Source organism: Symphalangus syndactylus, chromosome 10 (genome assembly GCF_028878055.3).
Source record: "Symphalangus syndactylus isolate Jambi chromosome 10, NHGRI_mSymSyn1-v2.1_pri, whole genome shotgun sequence".
Taxonomy (NCBI): Eukaryota; Metazoa; Chordata; class Mammalia; order Primates; family Hylobatidae; genus Symphalangus; species Symphalangus syndactylus.
Window position 1 is genome coordinate 64,013,688 of NC_072432.2, and position 25,840 is coordinate 64,039,527.

Consider the following 25,840-nt stretch of genomic DNA (forward strand, 5'->3'; position numbering starts at 1 on the left):
CAGGAAACACAGAGAACACCATAAAGATACTCCACGAGAAGAGCAACACCAAGACACATAACCATCACATTCACCAAGGTTAAAATGAAGGAAAAAATGTTAAGGGCAGACAGAGAGAAAGGTTGGGTTACCCACAAAGGCACAAAAGGAAGCCCATCAGACTAACAACAGATGTCTCTGCAGAAACACTACAGGCCAGAAGAGAGTAGGGGCAAATATTCAACATTCTTACAGAAAAAAATTTTCAATCCAGAATTTCATATCCAGCCAAACTAAGCTTCATAAGAGAAGGAGAAATAAAATCCTTTACAGACAAGAAAATGCTGAGAGATTTTGTCACCACCAGGCCTGCCTTACAAGAGCTCCTGAAGAAAGCACTAAATATGGAAAGTAAAACCCAATATCACCCACTGCAAAAACACACCAAATTGTAAAGACCATGGAAACTATTAAGAAACTGCATCAACTAATGGGGCAAAATAACGAGCTAGCATCATTAATGACAGGATCAAATTCACACATAACAATATTAAACTTAAATGTAAACGGGCTAAATGCCCCAATTAAAAGGCAAACACTGGCAAATTGGATAAAGAGTCAAGACCCATCAGTGTGCTGTATTCAGGAGACCCATCTCAAGTGCAAAGACACACATAGTCTCAAAATAAAAGGATGGAGGAATATTTACGAAGCAAATGGAAAGCAAAAAAAAAGCAGGGGTTGCAATCCTAGTCTCTGATAAAACAGACTTTAAACCAACAAAGATCACAAAAGACAAAGAAGGGCATTACATAATGGCAAAGGGATCAATGAAACAAGAAGAGCTAACTATCCTAAATATATATGTACCCAATACAGGAGCACGCAGATTCATAAGCAAGTTTTTAGAGACCTACAGAGAGAGTTAGACTCCCATACAATAATAGTGGGAGACTTTACACCACACTGTCAAGATTAGACAGATCAATGAGACAAAAAATTAACAAGGATGTTTGGACTTGAACTCAGCTCTGGACCAAGCAGACCTAATAGACGTCTACAAAACTCTCCACCCCAGATCAACAGAATATACATTCTTCTCGACACCACATCACACTTATTCTAAAATTGAGCACATAATTGGAAGTAAAACACTCCTCAGCAAATATAAAAGAATGGAAATCATAAAAAACTGTATCTCAGACCCCAGTGCAATCAAATTAGAACTCAGGATTAAGAAACTCACTCAAAAACATACAACTACATGAAAACTGAACAATCTGCTCCTGGATGACTACTGGGTAAATAACGAAATTAAGGCAGAAATAAATAAGTTATTTGAAATCAATGAGAACAAAGACACAATGTACCAGAGTCTCTGGGACACAACTAATGCGGTCTTTAGAGAAAAATTTATAGCACTAAATGCCCACAGAAGAAGGCGGGACAGATCTAAAATTGACACCCTAACATCACAATTAAAATAACTAGAGCAGCAACAATAAACAAATTCAAAAGCTAGCAGAAGACAAGAAATAACTAAGATCAGAGCAGAACTGAAGGAGACAGAGACAAAAAACGCTTCAAAAAATCAAAGAATGCAGGAGATGTTTTATTTATTTTTTTTAAGATTAACAAAATAGACTGACCACTAGCCAGACTAATAAAGAAGCAAAGAGAGAAGAATCAGATACAACAAAAAATGATAAAGGGGATATCACCACTGATCCCACAGAAATAGAAACTAGCAGAAGAATATACTATAAAAACCTCTACACAAATAAACTAGAAAAATCTAGAAGAAATGGATACATTCCTGGACACATACACCCTCCCAACACTAAACCAGGAAGAAGCCAAATCCCTGAATAGACCAATAACAAGTTCTGAAACTGACGCTGTAATTAATAGCGTACCAACCAAAAAAAAAAAAAAAGAAAAAACAGGACCAGATGGATTCATAGTCGAATTCTACCATAAGTACAAAGAGGAGCTGGTATCATTCCTTCTGAAACTATTCCACACAATAGAAAAAGAGGGACTCTTCCCTAACTCATTTTATGAGGCCAGCATCATCCTGATACCAAAACCTGGCAGAGACACAACAAAAAAAGAAAATTTCAGGCCAACATCCCTGATTAACATCAAAGTGAAAGTCCTCAGTAAAATACTGGCAAACAAAATCCAGCAGCACATGAAAGAGCTTAACCAGCATAATCAAGTTGGCTTCATCCCTGGGATGCAAGGCTGATTCAGTATATGCAAATCAACAAACGGAATCCATCACATAAACAGAACCAAAGACAAAAACCACATGATTATCTCAATAGATGCAGAAAAGGCCTTCAATAAAATTCAACACCCCTTCATGCTAAACATTCTCAATAAACTAAATATTGATGGAACGTATCTCAAAATAATAAGAGCTATTTATGACAAACCCATAGCCAATATCATAGTGATTGGGCAAAAGTTGGAAATCTTCCCCTTGAAAACCAGCACAAGACAAGGATCCCCTCCTCTCACCATTCCTATTCAATATAATATTGCAAGTCCTGGCCAGGGCAATCAGGCAAGAGAAAAAAATAAAGGGTATTCGAATAGGAAGAGAGGAAGTCAAATTGTCTCTGCTTGCAGATGACATGATTGTATATTTAGAAAACCCTGTCACCACAGCCCAAAATCTCCTTAAGCTGATGAGCAACTTCAGCAAAGTCTCAGGACACAAAATCAATGTGGAAAAATAACAAGCATTCCTATACACCAATAACAGAAAAACAGCCAAATCATGAGTGAACTCCCATTGACAACTGCTTCAAAGAGAATAAAATACCTAGGAATACAACTTAAAGGGATGTGAAGGACTGCTTCAAGAAGAACTACAAACCACTGCTCAAGGAAATAAGAGAGGACACAAACAAATGGAAAAATATTCCATGCTCATGGACAGGAAGAATCAATATCACGAAAATGGCCATACTGCCCAAAGTAATTTAAAGAGTCAATGCTATCCCCATCAAGCTACCACTGACTTTCTTCACAAAATTAGAAAAAAATATATTTCATATGGAACGAACAAAAAGCCCGTATAGCGAAGACAATCCTAAACAAAAAGAACAAAGCTAGAGGCATCATGCTACCTGTCTTCAAACTACACTACAAGGCCGCAGTAATCAAAACAGCATGGTACTGGTACAAAAACAGATATATAGACCAATGGAATAGAACAGAGGCCTCAGAAATACCACAACATATCTACAACCATCTGATCTATGACAAACCTGACACAAAAAAAGTAATGGGGAAAGGATTCCCTATTTAATCAATGGTGTTCGGAAAACTGGCTAGCCATATGCAGAACACTGAAACTGGAACCTTTCCTTACATCTCATACAAAAATTAACTCAAGATGGATTAAAGAATTCTACCAGAGGTACAAGGAGGAACTGGTACCATTCCTTCTGAAACTATTCCAATCAATAGAAAAAGAGGGAATCCTCCCTAACTCATTTTATGAGGCCAGCATCATCCTAATACCAAAGCCTGGCAGAGACACAACCAAAAAAGAGAATTTTAGATCAATATCCTTGATGAACATTGATGCAGAAATCCTCAATAAAATACTGGCAAACCGAATCCAGCAGCACATCAAAAAGCTTATCCACCATGATCAAGTGGGCTTCATCCCTGGGATGCAAGGCTGGTTCAACATACGCAAATCAATATATGTAATCCAGCATATAAACACAACCAAAGACAAAAGCCACATGATTATCTCAATAGATGCAGAAAAGGCCTTTAACAAAATTCAACAACGCTTCATGCTAAAAACTCTCAATAAATTAGGTACTGATGGGACGTATCTCAAAATAATAAGAGCTATCTATGACAAACCCACAGCCAATATCATAATGAATCGGCAAAAACTGGAAGCATTCCCTTTGAAAACTGGCACAAGACAGGGATGCCCTCTCTCACCACTCCTATTCAACATAGTGTTGCAAGTTCTGGCCAGGGCAATTAGGCAGGAGAAGGAAATAAAGGGTATTCAATTAGGAAAAGAGGAAGTCAAATTGTCCCTGTTTACAGATGACATGATTGTATATCTAGGAAACCCCATTGTCTCAGCTCAAAATCTCCTTAAGCTGATAAGCAACTTCAGCAAAGTCTCAGGATACAAAATTAATGTACAAAAATCACAAGCATTCTTATACACCAATAACAGACAAACAGAAAGCCAAATCATGAGTGAACTCCCATTCACAATTGCTTCAAAGAGAATAAAATATCTAGGAATCCAACTTACAAGGGATGTGAAGGACCCCTTCAAGGAACTACAAACCACTGCTCAATTAAATAAAAGAAGATACAAACAAATGGAAGAACATTCCATGCTCATGGGTTGGAAGAATCAATATTGTGAAAATGGCCATACTGCCCAAGGTAATTTATAGATTCAATGCCATCCCCATCAAGCTACCAATGACTTTCTTCACAGAATTGGAAAAAACTACTTTAAAGTTCACATGGAACCAAAAAAAAGCCCGCATCGCCAAGTCAATCCTAAGCCAAAAGAACACAGCTGGAGGCATCATGCTACCTGACTTCAAACTATACTACAAGGCTACAGTAACCAAAACAGCATGGTACTGGTACCAAAACAGAGACATAGATCAATGGAACAGACCGGAGCCCTCAGAAATAATGCCGCATATCTACAACTATCTGATCTTTGACAAACCTGACAAAAACAAGCAATGGGGAAAAGATTCTCTATTTAATAAATGATGCTGGGAAAACTGGCTAGCCATATATAGAAAGCTGAAACTGGATCCCTTCCTTACACCTTATACAAAAATTAATTCAATATGGATTAAAGACTTAAAGGTTAGACCTAAAACCATAAAAACCCTAGAAGAAAATCTAGGCATTACCATTCAGGACATAGGCATGGGCAAGGACTTCATGTCTAAAACACCAAAAGCAATGGCAACAAAAGCCAAAATTGACAAATGGGATCTAATTAAACTAAAGGGCTTCTGCACAGCAAAAGAAACTACCATTACAGTGAACAGGCAGTCTAGAAAATGGGAGAAAATTTTCGCAACCTACTCATCTGACAAAGGGTTAATATCCAGATACTACAGTGAACTCAAACAAATGTACAAGAAAAAAACAAACAACCCCATCAAAAAGTGGGCGAAGGATATGAACAGACACTTCTCAAAAGAAGACATTCATGCAGCCAAAAAACACATGAAAAAATGCTCATCATCACTGGCCATCAGAGAAATGTAAATCAAAACCACAATGAGATACCATCTGACACCAGTTAGAATGGCGATCATTAAAAAGTCACGAAACAACAGGTGCTGGAGAGGATGTGGAGAAATAGGAACACTTTTACATTGTTGGTAGGACTGTAAACTAGTTCAACCACTGTGGAATTCAGTGTGGTGATTCCTCAGGGATCTAGAACTAGAAATGCCATTTGACCCAGCCATCCCATTACTGGGTATATACCCAAAGGATTATAAATCATGCTGCTATAAAGACACATGCACATGTATGTTTATTGTGGCACTATTCACAATAGCAAAGACTTGGAACCAACCCAAATGTCCAACAACAATAGACTGGATTAAGAAAATGTGGCACACATACACCACGGAATACTATGCAGACATAAAAAATGATGAGTTCATGTCCTTTGTAGGGACATGGATGAAACTGGAAACCATCATTCTCAGTAAACTATTGCAAGGACGAAAAACCAAACACCGCATGTTCTCACTCATAGGTGGGAATTGAACAATGAGAACACATGGACACAGGAAGGGGAACATCACACTGTGGGGACTGTTGTGGGGTGGGGGGAGGGGGGAGGGACAGCATTAGGAGATATACCTAATGCTAAATGATGAGTTAATGGGTGCAGCAAAACAACATGGCACATGGATACATATGTAACAAACCTACACATTGTGCACATGTACCCTAAAACTTAAAGTATAATAATAATAAAATAAAATAAATAAAAAAAGACTTATACAAAAGGCCTAAAACCATAAAAGCCCTCGAAGAAAACCTAGGAAATACCATTCAGGAGATAGGCATGGGCAATATCTTCGTGACTGAAACATCAAAAGCAATGGCAACAAAAGCCAAAATTGACAAATGGGATCTAATTAAACTAAAGAGCTTCTGCACAGCAAAAGAAACTGTCATCAGAGTGAACAGGCAACCTACAGAATGGGAGAAAAAGTTTGCAATCTATCCACCTGGCAAAGGGCTAATATCCAGAATCTACAAGAAACTTAAACAAATTTACAAGAAAGGAAAAACAAGCCCATCAAAAAGTAGGTGAAAGATATGAACAGACACTTCTTAAAAGAAGACATTTATGCAGCCAACAAACATATCTAAAAAAGCTCATCATCACTGGTAATTAGAGAAATGCAAATCAAAACCACAACGAGATACCAATCTCATGCCAGTTAGAATGGCAATCATCAAAAAGTCAGGAAACAACAGATGCTGGAGAGGATGTGGAGAAATAGGAATGCTTTTACACTGTTGGTGGGAGTGTAAATTAGTTCAACCATTGTGGAAGACAGTGTGGCAATTCCTCAAAGATCTAGGACCAGAAATACCATTTGACCCAGCAATCCCATTACTGGGTATATACACAAAGAATAATAAAACATTCTATTATAAAGACACATGCACACATATGTTTATTGCAGCACTATTCACAATAGCAAAGACTTGGAACCCACCCGAATGTCCATCAATGATATACTGGATTAAGAAAATGTGGCACATATACACCATGGAATACTATGCCCCCATAAAAAAGAATGAGTTCATGCTCTTTGCAGGGACATGGATGAAGCTAGAAACCATCATTCTCAGTAAACTAACACAGGAACAGAAAGCCAAACACCGCATGTTCCCACTCGTAAGTGGGAGCTGAACAATGAGAACACATGGACACGGGGAGGGGAACATCACACACACCTGGGCCTGTTGGGTGGTGGGGAGCAAGGGGAAGGATAACATTAGGAGAAATACCTACGGTAGATGACAGGTTGATGGGTGCAGCAAACCACCATGGTACATGTATACCTATGTAACAAACCTGCACGTTCTGCACATGTATCCCAGAACTTAAACGTTTTTCTTGTTTTGTTTTTTTATTTTTTAACCAGTCAGGCTTTTGGCCTCACTCACCCTGTGCAAACTGGTAAAAGGTCTAGGATTTTTGAGCTGTCCTTGCCCCAACTTGTTTTGTTTTGATACATGTTTTCTAATAATCCAGTTTGTCTCTTCCCACCTGCAGGCCATCAAACTCCAAACGGTCACGCAACTGGAGCCTCAGACAACGGCCCCTTCTGCTGGGGACCCTTAGATAGGCTTCTGAGGGAGACTGGACTGACATTTCCCCAAAACAGCACCCCCTGTCAGCAGCAAGCAGTTAAGATTGGTCTTTGTCCTTATCACTATCCTTATTCTAATGGCAGTTAGATGTACCTCTTTAGAGGGCGAAATGAGACAGCCAAGCAAAAAAGGCTCCTTGGAGAACCTCTGACTGGGCGGCGCTCTGAGAGAATGGGTTGGAGCCATGGAAATTCATGCCATTTACCATGGTAGAAGCCTGGCCTCTCCTGTTCCTGGGTGGTAATCTGGGATTCAATTGCTGAGATTTGGGCCTGTTAACCGGAATCCTTCTCACTTTGCTGAGTTTTTCCTTTTCATCTAATAAATTCCATTTTTCTCACCCTTTTATGTGTCCACAAACCTAATTTTTCCTGGTCATGTGACAAGAACTTGGCTTTTAGCTGAACTAAGAAAAATATCCTACAATACTATGAGGTCATGGAGAAAGAGAGGAATTGAAAGAAAAAGATTTGGACTTCACTCTCCATTTAAAATAAGCTTTACTGTTCTTTTCAACAGTGTGATAGTCCCAGTTGTCTGATAATAATATGTAATTTCCAAGTGCAGTGCTGTGCAGATACTAAATGGCTGAATTTAGAAGACACTGAAAATGAAACAGTGCTCCTATTATTCAATTTAGAAAATGAGAAAAGAACTATCATTTGCTCTTTTCTACAGTCTTCCACTACTCAAATTCAAATATGTAATTCAGTAAAGTCTAATCAATGTAGAGACATCACAAAACATAATATCCCCAGCATCTTTTCCTTCTAAGCTGGGGGTAGTGGGATGAGAGTCGCAGAGACTAAATACCTGCCATCCTCTGCCCCAGTTAGACAATGGTTCCTTCCCCAGAGGCAGCAAACATCCCAAGCCACTCCACTGCCAATAAGACTAAGAGTGTCAGTCTCATTGGTGTGATCACTTTGCATGACTCCTGCATTCCTAGGCGTTTCTATTTGGCTCCTCTCTTTGAAACCTAAAAGAGCTTGGCTCAACCTGCCACCAGGCTGAGCTTAATCACACATACCACTCACATCACGTTGCACTGCCTCAAGCATCCACTACTGTGTTATTATGTCCTGTAGGTGGGAGATAAAACTTCCAGGCTGTCAAAAAAAAAAAAAAAAAAGTTCTTTTTCACAACTGAGGTTAATTCTCACAAAGGGAAGGCATTCAACTGGCAACAAGTATTGTCATTTTCCATTTAGATAGGGTGCCTCCGGAAGAAAAACTACCTGAGATACAGTAAGTTGCTGCAGCAGCACAGCTTAAGTGTGAAAACTGAATGCCAATGCAGAGGCAGTGCCTTCAGAAAACACCCACTGTAAAGATGAATCCTGATGATTCAGACTGTCAACTTCTGGAGAGACAGGACTAAGTCTTTTTCTGTGGGATGCAGTTGTATCCCACAGTGTCTCCCAGAGAATAAGTACTAGATGAGTATTGGCTGAATGAAATCAAGAAAAACAGCAGACCCACTGGACTCTAAGCAAAACCAGCTGGTTGCTGGTCCTGTCAAAATACTTTTTAAAAATGAGCCAGCATCAATATTACTCCAATGATGCCAGAACCTTTTAGTCAAAGGAGCAGCATACAACTCCATGTTGTGGCTGATTTGGGAAATCTCACCTAATTAGAAGAGATGTCCTACTTAGAAATAAAAGTATGCCGAGAGAAACTTACTCTAAGAATATGAGGCTGGGTGCAGTGGCTCACATCTGTAATCTCAACATTTTGAGAGGTTGAGGCAGACAGATTGCTTGAGCTCAGGAGTTCGAGACCAGCCTGGGCAACATAAGGAGACCCCATCTATACAAAAAATTATCTGGGTGTGGTGCTGTGTGCCTGTGGTCCCAATGACCGTGCTCCCAACAGGAGGATCACTTGTGTCCAGGAAGTTGAGGCTGCAGTGAGCTGTGATCATGCCACTAAACTTCAGTCTGGGTGACAGAGTGAGGCCCTGTCTCAAAAATAAAAATTCAAAATTAAAATAAAAGAATTTGAAATAAAATCTGATTCTATATCCTCTTATGACAGTTAGTAACCGTAATGCCTTAGTCATTATGACACTTTGTAATCTTGAAGGAAAAAAAATGTTTTAGAGAAATTAGAAACTTTCTGACTTCCTCATTGTAAATCTAAACATAAAGATACTATGCTAAAACCTATGGTATTCAGTTTTCATTCTGAAAGAAAGTGAAACTGGTAGATGACTACATACAAAGAAGTAAAAAAAAAAATGTAACTGGGCAGCTTAACTTAAAAATGCATTTTCAACTTTTTTTTCTTTCTCTTGGGTTTCAAGGTACAACCTTGAGGCAAATTGCAGAAGACTTTCCTTAGCCTTAAAAAAGACTCCACATCTCTCTCTTTCTCACAGTATATACTCCCTTCATATCTATCTAACCGTATGCTAGTATCTAATTATGTGCCTTCTTAGAAGTTCCAGGAGCTAATCTTGAGACAGACAGACCAAGTCTGGAGACCCAGCCACAAAATTTCAGAGATTACTTCAAGGCCGCTAGTTAACAACCCAGCCATTGTTTAGATGACATCAGCCCACACTCCAGCTGGACTGGGACCCAAGTTAGCCACCAGAATAAGACACACATTTACTCTGCCCAATTCTTGCATGCCTTCTTTATCAAGTTTTCCCTTTTTAAACCTCTGCCTTCCACCACCACCCCGCCCCAAATCAGAGCAGTTACTTTGGATAGGAATCTGGCTGCTTCCCTTTTTTTTTTTACTAGTTTTGGTTAATAAAGTTACTGTCTTTCTAGCAGGCCTTGCTCTTGTTGGACTATACAAGCAGAGAGCATCTGGACTCGTGTTTGGTTACAAATATACAATGATCTACAGGTGGTCACAATGGTACTCAAACATTCTAATAATTAGTGGAGCTCATTCTCTTCAAGTCACCTCAATTAACCATGAGTTTTGAGAAGCACATAGAATGTTTATTTAGGGATGCCAAATTTTATTTTGTGCCACTGACTATTTAAAATTTAAATTACCCATACTTGTATATCATATCCCCTTGCTCCCCCATCACCACCACCAGGACTATAGCTCTGGGAGGACAAGAACCATCTCTCACCTATTTTCTATAAACTACATAGCAGCTAAAGTGCCACAACCTCTGCAAAGCCTTCTGTGATGGTCTGTTCTCACCAGAAGGTAACTCCTTCCTTGCTTCCTTGTTGTATTGAGTGTCAGCACTACCCCTTTACTTTAAGATTTTAGCACATTCTCACTCCTCTAAATATTTCAAGCCCTTGGGGAATTAAAAAAAAATACTCAAAAAACAGCTAGGATCCACGTCCTTAATAACAAAACTAAAAGCTAGCCATAGGTAGACACATATTAATCAAGCTAAATTACAGTATGATAATTTTTCTTCTAGTACAATTATCTTCGGCTTTAAGACAAAAATGAATCATTAGAGTTCTGCATGTCTTCTGGCAAAGAAATAAATACACAGCGTGAGCTGAATGCTCAACATTGTGAGTGTCATTAGAACAAGTTCTATAGATATGCATTTGCCGAGTTAATCCTCCTTCATTATCTTCATTAGCTAACAATGCACATGGAGTCACTGCCCATAATTATTGCCCTAACAGACATGCATGTTTGAAATATTAACTTTCCCACAGACTCCAAACCTTCAGTAAGCAGCTCTCAATGATTCATTATATTAATAATACATGTCATCATACTCCTCTTAAATATGCATGAGATTAAAAACCACCCATGTTGCAAATCTTCCAATATCATTTTTAGTATAATTTGTTACCTTTTAGATACTGTAATTCTAACGGCACCCAGGTACCACTATAATAAAGGTAAGTTTAATTATCTGGCTTCTAAGTAACTAGTATTATAACTTATTCCACTTCTATTCCATTTTAACATGCATTCAAATGAGAACATTTCATAATACAAAGTATAATACTTTTTAAAGTATATATGTTTTTATCCTATAATTCTTTCCCCAGAGGTCACTGCCACCATCAATTTGTGTTTATCTTTCTCATGCTTCCTTTACTGCTTTTACTGCATATGTATGCATCTATAAATAAATCATACATGATAAAAAATAAAGTAATATGTTTAATTCACAGGATAACCTAGTTTAAAATTGCATATAAAAGAGGTAAATTAATTTTGATAGGTATTTTATAGACGAATATATAATTCAAGATTGAAACTTATCAAGAAATTAGCATGGAATATATTGATACCTATTAAAAATACATTGTAAAGAACTATTTGGAGAATTATGATGTCCTATTTCTAATCAAATACTTTATAAACTTTTATAAATTCTGAGTTTATTCAAATTTTTACAGAAAAGATCAGATATGATCCAAAAAATGCAAAAACAAAATCCATCAGAAGAAAATAAAATTCAAATAAAGGTAAAAATCACATCATTAATCTCAGATCACGTTACTTCACACATGATAGAAGGGCTACAGATTATTATTGACTTAAGTGTAATAATGCCACAGCTACATGCACCAATAGCTTTACTTAACTTATTATATGGTAGGCACAGTAATTAGTGATTTACATTAATATTTCATTTACTTTTCACAATAACCAAGTTGAGGAGATACTAATATTATTGACATTTTACAGATGAGGAAAGCGGAGGCCTACACAGATTAAATGACTTGCCCAAGGTCACAGGGCTTGGCAAGGGAGGAGGCCTGACTCCATGTCTATCCTCTTAACCATAAAGTCAAAACCCAGCTCCCCAGAATGCCGGTTTCCTTGCATGGCCTTAGATGAGTCCTCTGAAGTCTCCAAAGTTCATTTCCTTTAGCTGTAAAATGGGAATAACATTAATATATGCTAGGATTACTGAGAATTAATTAGGATGGTTTAAGAGAAAGTACTGAGCAAATCACGGCGCAATACACTGTTGCTTGTTATGTTATAGATAAAAACAACGTTGCAAATGAAAAAAAAAACCCTGCAAATTGGCTCTTGGTCAAAATTTTCCAAGAAGAAATAGTATACTTAGGTAAACATTACTGATTGTTTTATCTTGTGATATGGCTGGAACAGGAATCTCACCCAAATCTCACTTTCAATTGTAATCCCCAGTGTTGGAGGTGGGGCCTGGTGGGAGGTAACTGGATCATGGGAGCACTTTCTCATGATTTAACACCATCTCCCTTGGTGCTATTGTTGCAACAGTGAGTTCTCATGATATCTGGTTGTTTAAAAGTGTATGGCACCTCCCCGGTCTCTTCTTCCTGCTCCAGCCATGAGAAACGCTGGCTCCCCCTTTGCCTTCTGCCACAATTATACATTTCCTGAGGCCTTCGTAAAGGCCTAGTAGATGCCTCCATGCTTCTGGTACAGCCCGCAGAACTGTGAGCAAATTAAGCCTCTTTTCTTTAGAAATTACCCCGTCTTAGGTATTTCTTTACAGCAATGAGAGAACAGACTAATACACCTTGCTTAGGTAAGACACAGAAATTATTACATAAAGGCAAATAAGAATCACTATATTTACAGAGGGAGAGAGAAAGAGATAAGCAGCAATAGACTAAGCTAGAAGTGAACAGTGAAACTAGGAATGCAACTTTGGAGATGGGTACCATGAAAACTCTCATACCACTGGATTTGGGCTAAGAGCTCTTTAAAACTAAGGCTTTTTAAAGTTATCTGGAGTCATTATCAAGTCTTAATTTATGGTGATTCACATATATATGTATTGATTTCTGGCAATATTTAATTCTTTAGGCAAAGAAAGGGAAAATAATATTCAAAAGTGTCATAATTCATCATTTTAGATAAGTTAATACTGGGATTATTTTTCCACAGAGCTTTGTGTTTTAAAAATTATGTCATAAGTATCATGTCAATCAAGATCCTAAAACAAGTATTATTGAAAGTTTGAGATCAGGAAACTCGAATTCAACAAGGTTAATAATAAATCTATATATCTATATATGCTGTGTGTGTGCATCCATGTGTGCATGTGTGCATGTGCTGTACATGATGAGCACATAGGTATCTATCATTCTGGTTAAATATTAGAAAGCAAGCAGAAAAGTAACCCATCCTCTTCTTTGGAATTAGAGAAACCAATGAAGTACTGCATCAAAAATTAGGGGGAGAAAGATTAGAAGTAATAAATGGTAAAGAAAGTACAAAACATCTCTAACACATAGATAGACCAATAACTACTTCTATTAAGAACATGAAAACTTGGTGTTTTACCTAGATTAGAACAAGATGCAGAATTTAGCAGACAGTGATAAGCTGAATAACCCTTGTGCCCTCCTCCCACAGCACTGGCTCAGACAACCACAAGCAATGCCCCATCACCCCGTTGCTGGATTTCCTTTTCATTCCATCCCCATTTCCATCTCTGTGGTGGTTCAGCAAGGCTGGTGGGAAAAATTTTAGTTTTAATAGCCACAAACCTTCTTGGAAGGTCTGAGGGTTTGCATAACTTCAGTAATAAATCTGTCTGAAGGCAGCCTAGTCCCCTTACCTTTAGTTAAATAAACTAGAGTAGAAACAAAGGAATGTGGAGAGTTTACCTAACTGGCTTGTTTACTCGTGTGGTCCTAAGACTGGGTGCTTAATTGCTTTCTACTTGGGAAGTCCACAATGTCAATTACACTCTAGTGGTGTTGACCCAAGCCTTTGTCAATTAATCTTTACTGAATAAATGTAAGTCTTGCTGACTGATTGAGACCATAGTCACAACTGTTTACAGCACTCTGCGTGGAGCCTGTAAGTGGCCCAGATGCTCAGCTGGACTGGTAAAGCAGAATATCTGTGTGTCAGTGTACTTTATTCATCCATCATTGGGTCAGGGTCTGTGGGACAGACCCCTGCACATTTCTGGGGAGCTATTCTGTATCTAGCTATTAGACTGCTGAAGAAACCAAGGTCTTGGGATGATGTTCAGATGACCAACACCTGGAATGGCTGCATGTTCTCTAAGGCTAACACATCTTCCTGGGCTTTGTCAGTGACTTGGAGTGTCACTACTACTTATGGGACAATGACTATTTGTTTAACCTATATAATCAGATAACAACTCTAAGCCTCAGCTTTCCTGTCTGTAAAATAAACTAACTAGCTGATTTCTAAAGTGCTAAGACCTTGCCACTATAGGAATTCTACATCCAAGAGATGTCTTGTTTTCTATTTCCTGAGGCATGTGAATTTTTTGTATCTAGTAGCTTTGCACCTTTCTTAATGTCTGATCGTTAATTATTTAAACAAAGTACATATAGCCAAAAGAAAAAAAATAGAGAAAAAGGCCACATATTTTCAGTAATTCCTACAGTCACTTTCAGATATCTCACATCACTAAATGAGGAATAAAGGAGACTTTGAACTGCATAAACCCACAAATATAATAAGCTGCATTATCAAAAGTGTTTACTTGATGCTGTAAGAAGTAAGAACACTGCGAGAGAGTGTAGAATCTGCAAGGTTCTACCTACCTCCTGGCCGTTCATGCTCTCCATCAGTGTGTAAAAGCATGGCAATAGGCATCCCTACGTTCTTGGATCTTCCAGCCACAACCACATTTTTTCCAAATGTTTGAATTCCTTAAAATACAGAGTTCTATTTAAATGCAGAATTGACAACAAGAAGTAAATTAAACATTTGTACAGCCAACTGAAACATTCTTTTAAAAATTTCTAATTAAATCTGAATTATTATGTGGCTTATCTATAATATGAGCACATTCATTATTTATAAATAATTCATTTTATGCTTCTTTGATTTGTCACTTCTTCTCTGATTATGTCCTCATTAAAAACCACAGACATTCTTAAGTTGACATTAAGTTACTTTTAAACATTGAGATTCACATTAAGAGTTAGAAGAGTAGAGTCTTAACATATATTAACTGCTAATTATAAAATAAGCAAAGTACAACAATGTCGAACTTAATTGGCAATCAAATTTTGAGAAATGCTGGAACAAAACAAGTGAGAAAAGAGGCATTTTTTCACAAAGCTCATGCATTTTACTCCATAGGAAAGAAGCACTAAACTTACAGACTTAGAAATATGTAAAAAAATAAAGCCTGTAGAACCTTCTACTTCTTTGGGACTCAGTTTCTTCATAAGTAAAGAAGTTAGAACTAAGGATTTTCCAATACTAACACTGTAGGAGTATGATTCTAGGATCTGTTTTCCCTTGGAAGTTTTTCTTTCTCAGAAAACAGATTAGAAAGGAGAAAATGCCACCAAAAATAGAAGTAACAGTGATGGAGGTAGGAAAATCATCAATATATAAGGCGATTTGGGGTTAATTAACGTAGAGGTAAACATCTGTATACATTGTAAGAGTCTGTGAGAGCAATACCATATCCAGTACAGTACAAGGGTAAATGTTTAAAGTGAAAACCCAAGCCAATAGAAATGATAACTATGTGATCAGCACATCTTTTTTAAGGTACAGAAAAATATATTTTAGAAAAGTTTTCATCAAAATGCATGAAGTTTATATTTTAAAGGTAGACATATACCACTATTATGTGGAAAATTCCTTTCCTATAAGTTGGAACTGCAGTTATCTATAACCTGGCTAATGTTCTTCATTTCATTTTATTTTGGATTTTTTTGTTTGTTTGTTTTGTTTGTTTTTGAGACAGAGTCTTGCTCTGTCACCCAGGCTGAAGTGCAGTGGCATGATCTCGGCTCACTGCAAGCTCCGCCTCCCAGGTTCATGCCATTCTCCTTCCTCAGCCTCCCAAGCAGCTGGGAATACAGGTGCCCGCCACCACGCCTGGCTAATTTTTTGTATTTTTAGTAGAGACAGGGTTTTACCATGTTAGCCAGGATTGGATTGTGTTTTCACTTCTACAATTTTATAATCTCTCTGTAGACTGAGGTTTTATGGCTTATGATTTTCTGTCACTCTACAGGACTGAGGTAGTCCCATCAAGTCTCAGTGCACAAAGGTTCAGCTCAGCACCTAGCATCCATGTCCTGCAGACCACAAACTACCAACCTGTTCTTTTTATTATTTCCCAAACAGCACTGGCAGTGGCAGGTATGAGAGAATGCTGATCAAGGCACAATCTTCCAATATTGATAATATGAAATCCATCTACATCTTTTTCTGGGGCAATTCCATTGCATATTGTTCGCTCATCAACGTGGTCTGAAAAATAAATAAAATTTGTCTAATTTTAAAATTGTTATTTATTTGGTAGCCTGAAAAATGAAATCTGAGAATCTAAAGCCACAGCACTTATAATTCAGCTCTAAAAAAGGTGTAAAGTCATTATTATTATTATTATTTGCCACCAAAATGGTAAGCCAAAGTGCTCTTGACTGATGGCTGTAATGAACTGCAGCTGGAGTATACGCTATTCCAAAGCCAAAAGTGGCTGGACCAGTGAAAGAAAAAAAATTGTGAATTAAACAATACCAATGAGATCTGGTAATAGCCAGGTGTCATATCTTTGTTTCAGTAAGTTTGTATATTTACAGGGTTTGAATCCACATTTCTGATACAAGACAGTTCTCCTAATAGGCTTCTATTAAATACTTCGAATATTGGAGATTAAAAGGGGTTTGTTAGTGTTAAGAATAGTCATAACATCATGAGTTCTTAGCTTCCTCTTAAATGACATAACAAAAACTCTAATATAAAACGCGCAGACACACACATCTTTTCTCTAAAGCATTGTCACAGTGAAATAAAAAATATTACTATGATTTGCTATATGGAAGAAAAAGAACACAACCTGAGTAATAAAGTAATCAAATGAAATATGGGATGCCAATCACCTCATTTTTTAAAAGTAAGTATAGAAATATAAAATAGGCTCCTATTACTCTATGCAGAGTAGTTTAAATTACCACTAACCTAACAATTAACCCATGTGCCTAATATACTAAAAGTACATTTTCTATGTAAAAGTTTATTCGGTCATTGTATAATGCGATTTAGACATAATTCTTTAAAACATTATAAAAGTCCAAGTTCAAACTTTTCAGAAAGCCATGCCTTGGGTTTTATATCTTTTGTATTCTAAAAGTGTGCTACTGCTACCTGACTTTAAGTCAAGCTAATTTACCATAATTAGATTACAAAAGTCCTTGAAATACATAAGAGTATTCATTTGAATCATATTCAAATAGAAACTGAGTCTTTGGAAAGTCTCTCCATTCAATAGTTTTTCACTTTTAATAACTGCATTCAGTCTAGAATGTTTTAGCAGGGCCTCCATCTATTTTCTCTATAGCTAGAAGATCATCATATAGATTCTAGTCAAACTTTTAAAAGAATACATATTTAACTTATTATATGAGGGTAAAAATACTGGTTCTTTTTTAAAAAAAATCTAGGTGATGATGATGATAAGTCATTTTTAAAGCACCTACCACTAATGCAGAAGCTTCATGTCATGGATATTTTTTACAATGAAATGAAAAGCTTTATAGATGAAAAGAAAAACAACTATATTTGGAGTATCTATTTTTAGCTAGGACTCAAATTAGTTTATTTCTAAGTTCAAAACTGGCTAATATATGCATGGGCTGCGCTACTGATTGAAAAGAACTCAACAAGGACTCTTTGTAGATTTTAAGAACCATTCTCCAAACAATAAGCCTGAATTACACTGAATTTTGCCATCTACCATTTTTTGCACTCCCATTCACTGAAAATAACATTAAAGCCGTAACAAATATTTCAGTTCACACACCAGCTGAAATAATTGAGAAGAAATGTAAGCATCTGAAAATCTGGAAGCCAGAACTAGAGACTGGTGGTTACAGATCTGTCCTCTTGTATATGCCAACTTCAACGCAGATCATAATTCAGATCACCATTTTGGTTTGTCTTAAGTATTTAAGTATTAGTAGTTTAAAACACAGATGAATGGACATATAAAATGTATAGCAGATTCATAAAACCCAAATCTAAAAGGAAAAGAGCTTCATATGAGTAGATGAAAAAAGTGAAGATCATAAAAATCCAGAAAACCAATTCATTTATCATTTTTATATAACTCTATCTCAGCAGTGTATTAAATCTAACATATATCTTTTTCCAGGAGAGATCTATTATTATGTAGTATACAGTACATAGCAATAATCTGAACTACTCTATCTACATTTAAAAAGTGCTTTACAATGATTATATTACCTTTACATCAATTTCCTTTTAATCTTCATAGTTACTGGGGATAAAAGTAGAAAAGGTATGATGATGCCCATTTTAAAGACAAGCTCAAGGAGTTAGAGTCAATCTCAGATCACTACTAAGAATCCAGAATTTAAATCCGTTTCTTTTTGTTCCAAGATCAGTTTTTCCTTTTGTATCATACAGAAGTCATAATAAATATTAATCATTTTAAATACCATTCAAAAATTAAAATCACAGAGGCCTCCCTCCCAACTCCTAATAAGACATTTGATAACTCTAAAATATCCCAAGAAATGTATTGTTTCTCCTAGGGCTCAAAATATAACACTATTCCTAGATTAAGTAATACTTGTCTAAGCACATGCAAAAAAGCATCAAACATTTTACATTTAGGATTACAGGTAATCCTACTTCCTTTTGTTATATGAGTAAGAGAAATAAATACATTTCCTGTTTGTGACTGACTGCTACTAAAAGTCTCCCAAAATCTCACCCTTGGGGCACATGACTTGAACAGAAAAAACAATCGTGAGACTCAATAGCATCAATTTTCTCACAACAGTTATACAACATGTTTGATTCACAGGATACATTGGTAAACAACAAACCAGTTAATATCTTAATATCTTACCCAAATGAATGATAAAACTGGTTTTATTCACTTCGTGTTTTCCCCCATTCTATTTAAAGTTATGAGAAGTCATTAAATCATTCTAGGAAAAACAGAAGTCATCAAATCAAAATCTGAACCACTGTAATAAAACAGCTCAGATAATGCCTTTAGGACACTGTAGATTTACTATATTGAATGAATATATGTTTTGTATGTGTTTTTTTTTGAGACAGAGTCTCACTCTGTTGCCCAGGCTGGAGTGCAGTGGTGTGATCTCAGGTCACTGCAACCTCCGCCTTCTGGGTTCACTAGATTCTTCTGCCTCAGCCTCCCGAGTAGCTGGGACTACAGGCACATGCCACCATGCCTGGCTAATTTTTGTATTTTTAGTAGAGACAGGGTTTCACCATATTGGCCAGGCTGGTCTCAAACTCCTGACCTCGTGATCCACCCGCCTCGGCCTCCCAAAGTGCTGGGATTACAGGCATGAGCCACTGCGCCTGGCCACTAAAGATATATATATTTGTGACGTATTTATAATATGCTTAATTGCCTTTAGACAATGAACAGAAAAAAAAAGGAACAAACAAATTACTGGCTTATTTTCCACCTATAGATTTTTACAACATTACTGTTTAAAAATACCAACTTCCACTTCCCCCACATCCATTAGATAAGTGCAAGCTCATCAGTAAACATTGTGTCCTTTAGCTTATTTTTCCTATAGTCTCTTCTCTGTGTGTTCCATACCTTTACCAACCATCATCATCACATGCCCTCCACTCTAGTCACACCAAATCATGTCCTTTCCCCAAGCCCTTCGCTTCTGCATTGCTATTGCTGATGATGATTTTTTTCACTACTAATCCTTTCTTCTGTTTTTTTCATATCCTAATCATTCTTCAATGCATTGATCAATTGCCCCCTGTTGAAATGATTACAAAATGAAATAATATTTTTTTCCTCTGCTTTCCCATGGAACTGCTATAAAAAATACTTAGCACACTAGTTCAGTTAATGATATTAGTTGTTTAATTATCTCTATCATTTATGAATGTGAGCCTTTTAGGACACAGTCTGTCTTAAACTGATTCACTTATAACTACTCCATCTCAGTCCATGGTGTGAAAAAAAAGTATCTTGGGCCCCCAAAATCACTAAGTTAAAGGGAAAATTCAAGCTAGGAACTGCTCAGGGCAAATATGCTTCCCATTCTATTCAAAGTCATCCTTCTGCTCACTGAGATAGATGCATGTTCTGATTGCCTCTTTTGGAAAGGCTTGTCAGAAACTCAAAAGAATACAACCATTTGTCTCTCACCTACCTGTGACCTGGAAGACTCCTCCCCTGCTTCAAGTTTTCCCTGCCTTTCTAGGCAGAACCAGTGTACTTCTTACATATGTTGATTGATGTCTCATGACTCCCTAAAATGTATAAAACCAAGCTGTGGCCCAACTACCTTGGGCACATGTTTTCAGGACGCTGAGGCTGTCTCATGGGTGCATGTCTTCAACCTTGGCAAAATAAACTGACACTTGTCTCAAATTTTCGGGGTTCACAATGGGAAACCCATCCTTCTGTGCTACTTGCCAAGAAAACCTGGAGTCATCTTAAATATCCCTCTTTCTCTCACAACCTAACATCCAAACCACTGGAAAATCTGTTGACTTTCTTCATAATAATATATCTAGCACTTTATCAGTCTCACCATGTTCATGATACTACTCTGAGTGAACATTATTCTTCCTGCCAATTCTTAAAACAGCCTCCTAATTAGTTTCCTTCTTCTATATGTGCAACCATACAATTTATTCACAAAACAGCAATAGAGTTATACCTTTGAAATGCATATTTGATCACACTGCTTTTCTCAAAACCCTGCAATGTTATTACCTTAACAATTGCAAACAAGGCTCTACATGATTTTTACTGCACCAAAACCATAGCTATGTGTCTAATCCCATCACTGGTTACTCTCATCTTCTCTCAATCTATGAGCATCAAGCTGGTCCCCTTGATGTTCCTTGAAAGCATGAGGCATTTTGCCACCTCAGCTATAGCTTTCAATCTGCCTGGAAGGCTTTCCTAAAAAAGAACTGTCACCTAGGCTAAATCCCTCCCTTCTTTCAAATGTTTTCTTAAATACCACATTCTCACTGTTAAAAGAAAAAAACTTCAGCCAAATTAAATTTAAAGATGTTTAATTGAGCAATGAACAATTAGTGAATTGGGCAGCCCTCCAGAATCACAGCAGATTCAGAGAGACTCCAGCACAGCCATGTGGTAGAATAAGATTTGTAGACAAAAAAAGGGACAAGACACACAGAAATCAGAAGTGAGGTACAGAAACAACTGGATTGGTTACAGCTCAGTGTTTGCCTTATTTGAACATGGTTCAAGCAGCTGGCTACACTTGATTGGCCAAAACTCAGTGATTGGCACAGGTGTGGGCCACGATTGGTTTACACCTCCACTTGTTATAGTTCACAATATACAGAAAAACCTTTAGGCTGAACTTAAATACGTAAGGAGGCAGCTTTAGGCTAAACTTGATTAACATCAGTGAGGACAATTCTGACCACACTATTTAAAAATGTAGGTTCAGTTTCTAGTGATTGTGAAATAGCTTATATTGGACTAAACTTCTTACAGAAAACAACTGCAAACTTCAGTAAAATCATTTGAAAAAACACAAAAACAACTATCTGAAAAAAATGGAAAGTCACTAAAAACAAACAGATGTAGAGGAAAGTAGATAGCTGAAAGAAAAAAAATCACTGAAAGAGTTCTCCACTTTAAAAGCTTTTCTAGCCACAGGACAGCTAGAATTTGGATAGAAATATTCAGTCCTATTTGCTTAAGAAATCAAAAGATGAAGTTTGGGGCTAACACCATAGTTGAAAATTGAAGCGATATATCCAAGAAAGGAGAAAGCCACAGAGAGGAGTCCCATACATTGTATACAAATTCTGTATCTCTGAGTGACCACTGAACAAACACACAGGAAACAAATCCCAAGAAGCTCATCTAAGGATAAGATAACTTACCAGAGATTGTACCTGTGGTTCACCAGAGGAGAAACAAATCTTTAAGTCCTCAATATGATACAGGCGTTTATAAAAAACTTTACAATTAACATCCTACTTAATAGTGAAATACTGAAACTTTTCCCTCAAGATCTGAATAAGGTCCACTCCCACAATTTTTAGTTAATACTTTGTTGGAAGGCCTAGTGGGTGTAATAAGATAAAAAAATAAAGAGGCATAGAGATCAGAATAGAATAAGTACAAATCTCTGATCACAGATGGCATAGTTGTTTATGCAGAGCATGCTTAAAAATTTATTAAACAATTAATAGAACTAATAAAGTGAATTAAGCAAGATTACAAAGTTAATATAAGAAAACAATTGAATTCCTGATACAAGTAGTAACTATCAGAAAAATGAAATTTTATAAATACTCTTTACAATAGCTGACAAATCATAAAATGCTTAGGAGTAAATTGTTTAAAATTTGAGAATAACATCTATAATAAGAACTACAAAAGACTGCTGACAAATGACATAAATAAATAAAAGGCATACCATGTTCATAGATTGGAAGACTCAATGATGGTAAGATGTCAATTCCAAAACCAATTTATAGAGTCATTGCAATCATCTCAATCATAATCCTATGTGGTTTTTTGTTAGATTCTTAAATGTATATGGGGATTTAAAGGACTTAGAATATCCAAAGCAATCTTGAAAACAGTTAGAAGATTTACAATACCTGACTTCAAGACTTGCTACAAAGCTACAGTAATCTAGACAGCGTGATACAGGCATAAGAACAGACAAATAGATCAATGGAACAAGAAAAGAGAGCCCAGCTTTAGAGTCACACTTACAGAATGTGAATGCCACAAAATGCCATAGTAATTCAATGTGAAAGGAAAGTGTTTTCAACAAATAGTACTTGAATAGCTAGGCAGCTATATTGTAGGGGGTGGGGGGGCAAAACTTACTATGATGACTATTTCATACTACACAGAAAAATTAACTAGAAATCAACTAGAAATCTAAACATAAAAGTTAAAATTATATAGTTTCTAGGTGAAAATTTAGAAGAATATCATTGTATGCTGGGTGTAAGAAAAGGTTTCTTAAAAATAACACAAAACACATAAAGCATAAAATAAATATATCACCAATTAAACTTAAGAAAAATTAAAATCTTATGCTCATCAAAAGCCACCATTAAGAAAATGTACAGGTAAGCCAAAGACTGGGAGAACACATTCACAAAACGCCTATCAGTTAAAGAACTTGTAACCAGATACATAAAAAAAAAGTCAAAGTTAAATGATTAAAAGATAAATAACATTTTTAAATGAGCTAAATACTTAAACAGCCACTTTACAAAGTAAGATATTGAAATGGAATATGTATATGAAAAAAAATCAGAACAGTGGTTACCTGAGTGTGAGGATGAAAGAGATAGCAACTGTCTGGGAAGGGGCATGAGGAAACTCAGTTGACAAAAATGTTCTATAATATGATAGGGGTTTAGATTACATGAGAGTTTGCATTTTTCAAAACTTATGGAATAATACATTAAGATGTGTACATTTCAATGCATGTAAATTTCACATAACATAAATAATGAACCTTAATGATGTATACACTAAAGTTTTAGGGGTATACTAAGTGTTCTTACCTTTAAATGCTTCAAAAACAAAATGGATAGGTGAATGAACAAATGGATAGGTATGTAACAAAACAAATACAGCATAATGTTAGCAACTACAGAATCTAGTTTGAAGGTGTATGAGTGTTCATTGTACCAGTCTTTTAGTTTTTCTGTACGTTTGAATTTTTTATAACAACATGTTGGGAGGCAGTCAGATAAAAATATCATGGTCCTCCAACATCCTGATCCCTCCTACCATGATCTACTTCTTCCTTTTTCCGATAGCATATCAACATCTAGTAAATATATTTGTTTATTTATTATATTTATTTTTTATTACCGCCTCCTCTGCTACTCAAAAGGACAGAAATTTCTGTCTTTTTCTTTTTCACTGATCCACAGTACAAATAATAGTGCCTGGACCATAGAGGCACTCAATAAATATTTATTGAATAAATGGCTACTATTAACCCTAATTTATAGATGAAGAAACTGAGACAAAATTAATGGGCAGCTGGACACAGTAAGAAGAACAGGCTGCCATAAGGAAAATATGTCTGATCCTTCTATATCCTCTAACATCCTCCTTTTAAAAATACAAAGAGGTCAGGCACGGTGGCTCATGCCTGTAATCCCAGCACTTTGGGAGGTTGAGGGGGGTGAATCACGAGGTCAGGAGTTTGAGACCAGCCTGGCCAACACGGTGAAACCCTAAAAATACAAAACCCTAAAATACAAAAAATTACCTGGGCGTGGTGGCAGGTGCCTGTAATCCCAGCTACTTGGGAGGCTGAGGCAGGAGAACTGCTTGAACCCGGGAAGCGAAGGTTGCAGTGAGCTGAGGTCAAGCCAATGCACTCCAGCTCAGGCAACAGTGCGAGACTCCATCTCAAAATAAATAAATAAATAAATAAAAATAAAAATATAAAGAAAAACCAAAGGTGGCTTACGTTAAAAATCATAATTTTTTTTATATTGTTGCATCTACCTTATTGACTATCTGGTACTATTACATCCTCCAGCATAAATTTAAGGTGAAAGATTCATGTTTCTTGTTTTTCATTTACTTCTTCCTTTCTGGACATGAAAAAAAAAATCCAGGTAAAGCTTTATGCTAATAGATCAAAGTCCACATCCTGAGTGTGTGTGTATACAATGCCCTTGAAAATTCACTCATTTATTTACTCAACAAATAGTTACTGAATGTCTACCATATTACCAGTAGGGGTTTAGAATATATAAGTGAGGGCCAGGCACAGTGGCTCACGTCAACACTTCAGGAGGCTGTAATCCCAACACTTCAGAAGGCTGAGGTTGGAGGATCACCTGGGGTTAGAAGTTTGAGACCAGTCTGGCCAACATGGTGAAACCCCATCTCTAGTAAAAATACTAAAATTAGACGGACATGGTGGCCGGCACCTGTAATCCCAGCTACTCGAGAAGCTGAGTCAGGAGAATCACTTGAACCCAAGAGGCAGAGGTTACAGTGAGCCAAGATCACACCACTGCACTCCAGCCTGGGCAATACAGCAAGACTCTGTCTCAAAAATCAAAAAACAAAAATGAATATATAAGTGAGGCAAACAGACAAAATTCTTGCCTCTGGAATTTATATTTTAATGGAATAAATATCTGCCTACTCAAACTACCTATAGTCTCTCAATTATTTATTTTCTAGGAGTAAATGAGAGATACTTTTGGAAACTGTGTTCACTGTTCTCAAGCCAATAATTATTTAAGTTACACCTTCTGGGATCTACATCAAGATTTCAAGACAGCAAATACTTACCAGATGCCTACCACTTTCCCAATATTATTTAAGAGTTGTTTCATTATCAAGGGACAAGGGGACAGAAAAGGAATGGGAACACACTCTAACCTCGCTGAGCTACTCCACCCCAAATTCTGAGAACACAGTGGAGCTTGGAGGTAGACTGGAAGGCGTTCTCTAGGCCAGAAAAAGGTGGGTCTGGCTCTCCAC

At 36.8% G+C, this 25,840-nt stretch overlaps 1 protein-coding gene across 12 annotated transcripts in view; it reads right to left on the reverse strand.

Annotated features, from left to right (window-relative positions):
* The window catches only part of MTHFD2L (methylenetetrahydrofolate dehydrogenase (NADP+ dependent) 2 like), a 147,050-nt gene that overhangs the window by 92,167 nt on the left and 29,043 nt on the right, over positions 1 to 25,840 (reverse strand). For 11 of the 12 annotated variants that reach the window (XM_063611181.1, XM_055297342.2, XM_055297340.2 and 8 more), the window contains exons 4-5: positions 16,426 to 16,578; positions 14,904 to 15,011 (exon numbers count right to left, since the gene is read on the reverse strand). In XM_063611181.1, coding sequence (XP_063467251.1) covers positions 14,904 to 15,011; positions 16,426 to 16,578 — 261 coding nt within the window. Of the gene's footprint in view, positions 1 to 11,514; positions 12,251 to 14,903; positions 15,012 to 16,425; positions 16,579 to 25,840 lie in introns of those variants that run through there. The other variant, XM_063611187.1, reaches the window with a different exon arrangement.